Raw genomic sequence first — 10,221 nt, 5'->3', positions numbered from 1 at the left:
TTACTAATTTTAGGTCTGTAGCTTTTGAAGCTTCTAAAAGTTGGTTGTTGATATATATGACAGCATCATCTATTGGCAGGCTTCTATTTGTTGTTTATCCAGCTTCATTAATTGCGTATATTTACTCCAATTAGCTTTTTTAGAATTCCATATTGTTCTGGTTTCTTCTGTAAGAGTGAACTGTGTCTGTATGGAACAAGCTATCGGAAAATGTCGCTGTTGTAAGGATCATTTAATACAAACAATTCTATGTTGGGATAAATTGATGAAGAACATAATGTGAAGTCTATTGTAGAAGCGATGCATGTACCAAGATTCATATAAGTGTGTGATGCAGTGTTCAGTAAATTCAGATGTTGATAATTTAGGAAAGTTTCGATCAAGTTACCTCTCAACAATCTGACAATCTTTAAAGTAACATTAAATTGATTATATTGGATCTAGATTGATTGGATCGCAGTATGATTGTTTAAGTCAGGTCTGGAGAGAGGAAGATTTGGTGGAGGTATTTCCACCTGCCTTTGAGTGGCTATAATTCACTGTCGTATCACTGCTGAAGCATAGGAACGTAAAGGTTTGGTTGAAGCATCTGCTATCTTGCTTCGGGATAAGACTTTAACTTCCATCTTGTATATGGTGACAGTTGGATTCGGTATATGTGGGCGAATTTCGCAATTTAAATATCCTTCTTTAAATGAAATCCGAGAGGGTTTTAGTTAATGAATGGGGGAGAGAAGGATTGTTAAAAGTGAAAATAGCTGATCGAGTTGGAGTGGGAATGCCATCTTCGTCATTATCCTCCAAACATGTATCAGTGGTTGATCTGTTAGCTCACGTAGCAACTCTTCCTCTACAGTAAAAAGTCCCATTCTGTGATAACAACCTTCGATGTTTTCAGGGAATTATGTGGGGTAATTTCAACTTGAAGTCTCTCAAAGATCATTGTTCTTAGACATTTTTGAGATTGATGATTTAGTGAGGTTTCTATTAAAAGATCACCTGATTGCAGCCGTTTTATCATTTTCTGTGAGTCAATCATAGACTCTATAGCCTTCTCAGCTAAGGATGGGGATAATTTCCAGCCAGGGTGTGTTGTTAACGAATGTTTCGCCAAAAAGGATGGAAGAGTACGCTGAGAGGTGTTGATTCTCATTCTTTTAGCCTCCTTTTAGCCACAGACATAATCAGCTGTGTATCATTAGCCATACTGGAGTTAAGCCTTTTTCAATATTATATTGTTAGTTTGGTCCATTTTTAAATCCTTTTAGTTCTGGGTGATGCCTGTTCAGCCAGGTTCAACCCCACCACTGGGAGACAGGAGTAGTGCCATAATGGGAGTAAGGACGTTAGTAAATAGAATAAAAAGAAGAAAAGTTACGTTCCTTTCTGGAAACTACTTCCTTATACTCGAAAAAAAGACAGAAACTCTTATTAAGTATTGAAAAAACGGAAGAAAAATACGTCTGAACTGAAGAAGGATAAACTTGTCTCTAATGTAACCACAGTAGAAATTGGAGAGGACCGCTTGGTCTCAAGATTCGGTCTGCACCTTAGGCCCCCCCTCTAACAGAGTCTATGCACACAGTGCACATTATAACTTAGATATTAGATCAACATTATTAAACCAGTTCTTGAATTTAGGATTTGCATTTTTAATTATTAAAACTAATACTGAAATTTAACCCTGGCACAAGAAAGCACCCAAACACGAAACGAAAAGAAAATGACTTTATTATAAAATATCAAAACGTCATTTTGGATGAAAACATAAAGAAACAAAAAAAGTAACACAAACACGAAGTTCAGTCACACATTCTGTCTATTCTGCCTTACTTTCTTCCTGCACTTCTTCAGATGTGACTAAAAGAGGAGTTTCCCACATCACTATGGGGACCACCCTTTCGTTCTCCTTTGGGGATTCAGCTTGTTTCTTATAAGCCTCCACAGTCAAAACCCCATCCTGATTTAGGGAAGAGGAAACGGTCTCGGGGTCAACTTCCGGCGGTAAAGCACAACGGCGGGTGAACTGTCTACGTACGAAACCATGTTCTCCGTCTACCCCCTCGTGCTTGGCGTGAACCACCACACAATCGTCGACGACCTTCACTGAGATTTCATCCGGTGAAAAGTCCGCAACATCCAACGACATCCGGAAATTGTCGGCATCACCTTCACACACCACGAATCCCGCTTTCCACGATTATTCGACAGTCTTTTTGGCTGTGTGCGGAGACGCAGACATTGAGAAGGAAGAGATTCGTCCTCCAAAACACTTTGGCTAAGCAGATGAGAAGCGAGGTCTCCGAAATCCCAACAACCCCGACGGACTAACACTGGCTTCACGCTGTACTGTAAGATGAAAAATCTTACACGTTTAATATTTTAGAAAAGAGTAATTTTTATTTAAAATAAAGATTAGGAAGTGGCAATATGGGGCAGCGGAAAAGTACTAGCTACAAATACTAATTAGATAATGGGTCACAGGCAAGGGGATTAAATGTAGACAAGGTAACGTGTAAAGGTTAGCGTGGGAGACTACGGGCCGAACGTGGCTACTGGCGAGGAGGTGCGAACAATTTAGGCTAGGACAGAACAATACAAGAAGAACACAATCGGTCGGACATTCCTTTCGATCGGGGACCTCTGGAGTCCAGCCAGGTGGTAAATAGGGGTCAAATGCTCTGGTGAGATTTTAAAATTGGAGTCCGGCTGTCGGCGATCGCAGGTTTAGAAGATAGTGTAAAACAAATTTGTTAAAAGCATAAACAAAGTAGCGGCGCGCTTCAAAGGAACAGACAATCTGGGAAAATTATAATTTATTAAAATAAGAGGTTGAACCAGTACATTGTAAAATTAGCTTGAGAAAGGTCGAAGGACGAATAGGGCAGAAAGAAAGTAAAAAAGCAAAGGAGAAGATTGGTTATAGAAAAAAAAAGGGGCAGACCTGACATACTAGGGCGGTACGTGATTGAGATGACAAAAAGGAGTACATAGGGGAAGACACAGGCAGAGAACCCCGAGTTGAGTAAGTGCGGGTGTGTGGAAATGAGTTAGGAGGAGAAAACGTTTAGATTCTTGTCGGCGTTTAGGAAATTGAGTTAAGACTGAGAGTTGAGTTTTTTGTCGTGTATAAAATGTGAGTAGGAAGGAGATACCTGAGTTGAGCTATGTGGAAGGGAGAGCCTTCTTGGAGTGGTTGGTAAAAATGGGAGTTAGAAGCAGAATGGAGTGATGTGAGTATTTTTGGAAATGGGTTAATGTTATACTAAGTTGAGTTTTCTGTCGTGTTTGATAGTTGGGTGAGATAGTTTGGACACAACACACTGAGTTGAGTTTGGTGGTGGTTTTAAGGAAATTTAAATAGTCAGCGGGCACAGCAGTTAAGAGTTTCGTCAGTGTAAGGAAAAGTAAGTTAGTAACAGTTAATAGTTGAGGGTTTCGTCGTTGTAGAAGTTATGTGTTAGCAGCAGTTGAGTTTTTGGGGTGTTAGGAAGAGTAAGAAGATTAAGCCGGTCCGTCATTGGAAGGCAAGAGCAGTGGCCGTTTTTGCGAGTCAATCCGTCATGGATAGTAGCCGTATGCTAACGAGCACTGTCCAATAATTCTTATTTTGATAAGAAGTTGTGAAAGGAGGAGGAAAGAAGGGTAGCACCCTGTGAAGTCTTCTTCTTGAAAGTGTTTTTTATCAGGTGGAGCGAGGGTAGCCCCTGTGAGCTCTCTCTTGTGGACAAGATAGTCGTATAAGGTGAGAAAAAGGCCTCAGGATGGAGGTAGCAGTCCTCATATCGACGGAGTATGATAGTATGCAACGTGCCAGCCCAGTTCAGGTGTACAGTGAGTCCATCAGAATACCAGAATTGTGATCCTCACTAGAAAATTCGTTAGGAGTTCTAGAATGAATGCCCTGATATACAATGATGACATTTCCAACTAAGAGTGGGAGGATCCAAAACAGCGAAGCCCTACTAAGAGGAAATTAAGTAAGTGACTAACATAGTATTCTCGTTTAAATACTATGAAGGATTTTAGGACCCTAATAACAGATTAGTGGAGATTTAAGATACTGAGAGATATATACATGTATAAAAATATATACGTAACGTAGAGAGAGATAAGTTAAGTAATAATAATAGAAATTTGACAGGTATAACTTTGTAATTAGTGAAAGGAGCTAAAGAAGAAGAAAAAGGGTGTTAATGATAGTAGTGGCTTTGATTAATAATCAAACATATGTTATGTTATAAGCAAAGGAGAGAAAGGGAATATTTGTCATAAGTTGTTTCCTGAAAAATGTAGGTATAATTAGCATTTTGGAAGGGGAGGGTAAAGTCCTAGACCAGTGTATAAGGTAAGAATTCTGGAGCATGTAAGGAAATTATGGATCATGTGCAAGGAAGAAACTATAACAGTTGCTGTACTAAGATTGTTTGTGTTATAAAGGAAGGGTTAACGTTAATAGAGTATAACCAATGTACTTAGTTATATATACAGGTAGACAAAGTTGAATATTAATAGTACATGCCTCAATTTGTTCATTTTTTTTATGTTGTACATATATATAAATAAACTATGTTATATTATATATTTGTGTGTGTAGTTTGTCATCCTGGAACACCCAGCTCTTCCGAAGGGAATTATAATTAATCGAGAAGTTCCCTTGAATTTGGAATTCTCCTAGGAAGTAAAAGTCAGATGCGTAAGTGAGGGAAATAAGAATAAGGTGGACAAACACTAAAAGGGAACAAACGAAATAAAATTAAGAGTAAATAAGAAAAAACAATAAAACGAAAATAAAATAAATGTATAAATCATCGTCAATGAATCCCCCCCCCCACACACACAGTACGACAACACCATCGTGGACTGAGCTACTGGAGGTTCTTGAAATAATCAGGAGTTGCTGGACACAAAAACCACTTGAATGTTCATCTCCCAATCGGCACCCGTTATATATCCGACGCCCGTTTCTAGAAACTTCGACCGTAGCAAGAAGTGGAAACTTCTGGAACATCATCCAGGGCGAATGTACTGGAAGCTCGTGGCTAGCAATCGATTGCAGCGACCTCTACATGGCCTTGTTTCGCAACACCTCTTGGCGTGACACACCGATATCTCTCCTCTATTTATCAACTCCACTGATTACGAATTTAAAAGCGTAGATTATTTTAAGAATAAAGAAATAAAAGCATCTTCCTGCATACCCCCTTTCTTGAGTTGTTTGTTTATTTTTACACCAAGTTTTTACACTTCTGCTCAGATATCTAAATATTTCTATCGAGTGTTTTTCAATAATCAGTTGGGTCGTGTATCAAGTATGGAGATTATGAATCTGTTTTAATTGATTCACACAATAATAATGGAGCTTCCCATTTTGTTTAGAGAAGAATTTAAAGTAAAAATGAATTGCAGACAATCCAATAAGCAAATTCAAAGTAAGCAAACGATTATATAAAAACACAAGGTTCACACTGAGTAATGAGAAAAGAAATCAAATAAAGATATTATAGATTTTACTGGAAATGTCTCGAAACTTCTCAATAGAGAACCGATTGTGACGTAATTTAAAGACATTTCAAAATTGCTTCTGATTAAGGGGTCTGGTGAGGTTTCTCTCTCTCTCTCTCTCTCTCTCTCTCTTTTGGCAGCCTACCCACTTCTCTCCTCGTTCCTCCCCCACAAATTTTATGCCTCTGCTAACAAATAATAAATAAAGAAGTTGGAACTCAGAGGGTTGACGTCATACCGAGAGTACTGTTACTGGAAATCAGATGGCGCTGCAGACAGTTCTAGAAACTTCTGGTCATTTACAGGAATGCGCCGTTGCCAAGTGACAGCCGATCGAGAACAATCTTCTGTTGTGTCACATGGAAAGTTCTAGACGCAGGAACGCTGTATATAAACAGCGGAGACGGAATGGAGGTTCGTCAACAGGTCGTACAGAAAGTGATAAAAGCGTTTCCTACGATTTCGTGAAGTTTAAGCTTTTGTCTACTACTTCCTGATGGCTTTGTCGCAGAGTTTGGTCGATTCGCTGTTGGGTCGTAACTGCTGGGATTTGTGGGACCTCCCTCCTCGTCCCATCGGTCACTATTTCGGGATCGGTATGCTACCGGAAGAATTGGTGTCGCCTCTTTCTTACTGTCGGTTTCGATTAAGGCCAAGAAGACAGGTCAGCTTTCAAGAAGGTTTTTCTGAAGTGAAGAATGACCCCGACAAGTTCCAGGTGATGGTGGACGTGAGCCACTTTTCCCCCGACGAAGTATCCGTCAGGACTGTCGACAACTGTGTGGTGATTGACGCCAAGCACGAGGAGAAAGAGGACCCACACGGCTACATTTCTCGAGAGTTCACTCGCCGTTATACGCTGCCCCCTGAGGCCGAACCCGAGACTGTGACCTCCTCACTTAGCAGCGAAGGGATGCTGACCATTGAGGCCCCTAAGAAAGCACTCGAACCCGCGAAGACTAACGAGAGGGTTGTTCCTATAACGATGACGGAAACTCTTTCAGTTACTTCAGGAGAAACACAAGAGCAAGAAGAAAAGAAGAGAGAATAGTGAGAATGTAAGACTGAAAATCTCTTAAGACTGTAATTATATTCCATTGTTTATACAACTCGCTTACCACAAATTATTATTATATGAATAGTTGTTGTGTTACTTAATGTTGTCTGTTCTCTCATCTACTGGAGCTGGATGAAATCTGTACATAATTAGTTACTGTGAAATAAATGGTTTGTTTTTAAGTGTTTCTACTTTGTTTCTAAATCAATTTTAAGTGGAAGACGTGTTTTAATGAATTGAGTATTCTTAACTTTGTATTTTTTTTTCATTTTACCGATTGCTTCTACGGTTCTGATCGAACGTTCCATTGCAAGAAGATTCACTTACAAGATCACCCAGTACAAACGTCAACCCACCTGGTTAAACCACACAAAGGGAAATACAATTAGTCCTAGATGATGACCAGGAATTTCTTGATCATTATTATACCTTCAAGTTTCACTTTCCCCTTTGGTTGGCGTTCCCAACAATTTGACGTGTATCTTAACTCCTGTCACCTATCTTTTATATGAATAAATATTAGTTTGTCGCTAGAAGTTAAACGCTTAAAAATATCCAAATATAATTACTGATAACCCAAAGCCCAAAGCATAAACCTTGAAACGGTCACTGCAATGTAAGAGTAATACACTTATAAATCGAAATACCATTAAGCATTCATCTCAGATGGATACCTCTATGCAGAGGTAAAAAAGGCTGATTTTATATACAACAGCAGTTTAGAATTCAAAGCTCTAGATTCTTCACTTTTTCTACGAATGTCAGTAACATCACCCAAATATTTTGCGTTACGGCATTAGGCTTATGTACAACTGGTCTACCATTTAAATCAAGGCTGTACAACTCCCAATGTTTGGTCTTCATACAGATGGATGTATACTTGTATCCTCCCGAACCTGACCTCTGATATTCCTAACACACGCGTGAATCACGAACTTATCAAAGATCATCTGTGAATTTGAGGCCATCCAGACATTTTTCCTCCGTTGACATATTTAGGAAGGTACAGATGATTCAGTCGTTAACTGATGTGATATACATCTACCAAGTGCCAATTATTCTGGACCCATACGGTTTAATTATGCTCTTAATGCAAAGGCAGGCTGTTAAAACCATTAAATTTATCATTATTCCACAGACATACCCGAAGATAACTTTTCATGACATCAATTAAATACAAGTTTACACCTCCCTACAAAATGTATAACCCCCCCACCCCCTAATGTAGTAGACGTGCAAACGAGACGTTTACAAAGCAGAACAGGATTTGTAAGTGTGCAGGCAATAGCACAGATATCACAAAAAGCTTAATTATTAGTGGCAATATGTATTGCAGAATTAATGGTCAGATGACACATCGGCAATTCATTGCTGCTAAGTTTAAACACCGCAAAGTCAACGGCCGATAAAGAAAAGTAAGACAGGAGGGCCGATTCAAGAAGAAAGTGGATCGAGCTAAGTTCTTGGAAAAGTTACATATAGCTTTTGATGTCCACAGAAGTGTTCACAAGAGGTTTCATGCAGTAACGACTACCGTAACAGTCTTCAGATTAAATGGGTTGGAGAATGCCTGGGGAATGTTATCTGCCTCCGTGCATGTAGCTTTCCCCAAGGCACGCATCAATAATGGAGGCGGGGAGGCTTGGTTTGCAACTTCTTCTCATTGTTCATACTCGAACTGTTAGCTGTACTACTAAAACTTATCAATTCCCAGCGATAAAATTAAAAAATTCCGTGGTCCTTACACTCTGGCAGTGCTATGGAAATGGCTCCCTTAATGTTCTGTTCTGGAAAGGCTTGGCCATTCCAGAATATAATTAGTGTTCTGGAAAGGCCTCAGTAGTGTGCTAAAATCCCGAATCCACTGGAGGTAGTGCAATACCAGTGGATGCCAGCAATCCCATACTCAGGATGCCCAGAATTTTATGAATAATAAAATATCTGCATTCTTCTGCTGAAGATATCGTTCGTTAAGATTTGAAGGGCTTGAAAGTTACTCTCATTTTAAATTAAGGCTTTAAGATTGACTTCTGTGATGTTCTGAATCTTATTTTTAAGTGTCCTCCGTTGTTCTTCGTAGTTGGGGCAGGACAATAGGATGTGGTTCCAGGATTCCTCTTCCCCACAGGAGCAATGAGGATTTGGTGCCATTCCGAATTGGAACAGTTTCGCTTTAAGAGCTTCATGTCCTTTTAGGATGTAGGTCGTGTTTATGGATGGGTAGAATCAATTACAACGCGGCATCCGGGATAAAAAGTCTGGTGACATCCGGGATAAGGTGACATCCGAGATAAAAAGTCTGGTAACCGCTCCAGTGGGACTTTCATCCCATCTAACCTGTCAAAGGGAGAAGAGTTTATTCCATAGGTTTATTTTTTCAAGTTTGATATTTGTAGCAGGATTGCAGTCTATTCCAAGGAGTGATGTTGGTAGGTCTTTTTTGTGCTTGTAGAAGCAGCCTCTATAAGCTATATATAGGGCCAGGGGGAAGGGCCCCTGATAGAACCTACAGTGCATTAGTTGAGGTTGTTCTTGGTACTCGGTGTGTCGCAAGCAGCATGGCTCTTTGCGTGGAAAGGAATTTGGTCTGGATTTTACTGTTAGTAACCATATGGAACCAGACCCCAGCAGCATAGGAGGCAATTGGCAAGGACACTGCTTTATAGTAGAGAGATAGGGTTCTTTTGGTGAGTTCCCAGTCCGAACTGGTGATCCTGATGACGGCTGCAGTGAAGGCTTTGGTTTTGTTTGCCAAACTGTTCACGTGTGGTTGAAAACTGAGCATGTCGTCCAATATAATTCCAAGGTGTTTAGTTTGTGCCACATATTGAATTTTCTTCCAGTGAATAAGCACTTTAAGGTCTGCGATAATCCAACCTGTTTTTAAAGATCATTAGCTTTTGCTGTGTTTAATATTTTTAATTTATTTGTGAGGGTCCAGCTTATCAGGTCATCCAGGACAATCTTTTCTCGGTCCTCAAGGGTTTTCCTGGGTCTTTCCTGCAATGCAAATAACCAAGTCGTCTGCATTGGCGAAATTGATGCAGTTGTCAAAACCTCTGGTGAGCCACTGGTCAAGTACGGAGTTCCAAAGGAGTGGTCCTAGCACTGACACCTGTGGGAAACCTCTGTTTATAAATTTTGAATATGATAGGTGTTGGGCAGTGACCTGAATTGACCTATTACTGAAGTTGGATCTTATGACTTTGTAAAGATACTGTGTTATATAGCTTTTTTTTAATTAAGAGGTTCTAAAAGTAGTTGGCAGCCATTTATAGAATTGGAAGAGTGTAAGTGCGAAGTGTATTGATGTCAACCGGCACCAGGGGTTCCCCCCCCCATCTCTGCGTAATATACATTGTCATGTGGAACAGTACATTGTTGAGGCCAGAAATTTAAAAGTGTGTGGATATTGTATATGTGTAGTGTCATGTATCGTGGTTCATTTGGTCATTTAGCCGTTAGGCTCCTAATGGGTCCCAACGTTGGCCAAATTTTCAACACCTGAAACATTTTGACACGACTACGTGCTCCCTGAATCGATGGAATCCCCGTTCAATATATAATCTCGTGTGGTTTTTCAACACCTGCCATGCTGCTGGGGCTAGCTCGACGAACCAGTTGTTATTTGACCCTGTTCTTGAATTCGTTGAATACCT

General features: G+C 39.9%; 1 protein-coding gene and 1 pseudogene across 1 annotated transcript; one reads left to right on the top strand and one right to left on the bottom strand.

Annotated features, from left to right (window-relative positions):
* Positions 1-1,819: 1,819 nt before the first annotated feature.
* Positions 1,820-2,149, bottom strand: LOC150086591 (alpha-crystallin B chain-like). Its single transcript, XM_090372194.1, has one exon. It carries the CDS (start codon positions 2,147-2,149, stop codon positions 1,820-1,822), a length of 330 nt encoding a protein of 109 aa, XP_090228320.1.
* A 3,737-nt stretch (positions 2,150-5,886) lies between these two features.
* LOC150086590 (alpha-crystallin A chain pseudogene) lies at positions 5,887-6,556 on the top strand (annotated as a pseudogene).
* Positions 6,557-10,221: the final 3,665 nt, after the last annotated feature.

This window comes from Mastigoproctus giganteus, chromosome 4 (genome assembly GCF_048544385.1).
Source record: "Mastigoproctus giganteus isolate SK-2022 chromosome 4, ASM4854438v1, whole genome shotgun sequence".
NCBI classification, from domain to species: Eukaryota; Metazoa; Arthropoda; class Arachnida; order Uropygi; family Thelyphonidae; genus Mastigoproctus; species Mastigoproctus giganteus.
The sequence above is the reverse complement of the archived record's forward strand: the minus strand, read 5'-3'. Positions and strand labels throughout refer to the sequence as shown.

Coding starts and splice junctions, on each gene's coding strand:
- LOC150086591 (XM_090372194.1), bottom strand. CDS start 2,149: ATGTCGTTGGATGTTGCGGACTTTTCACCGGATGAAATCTCAGTGAAG.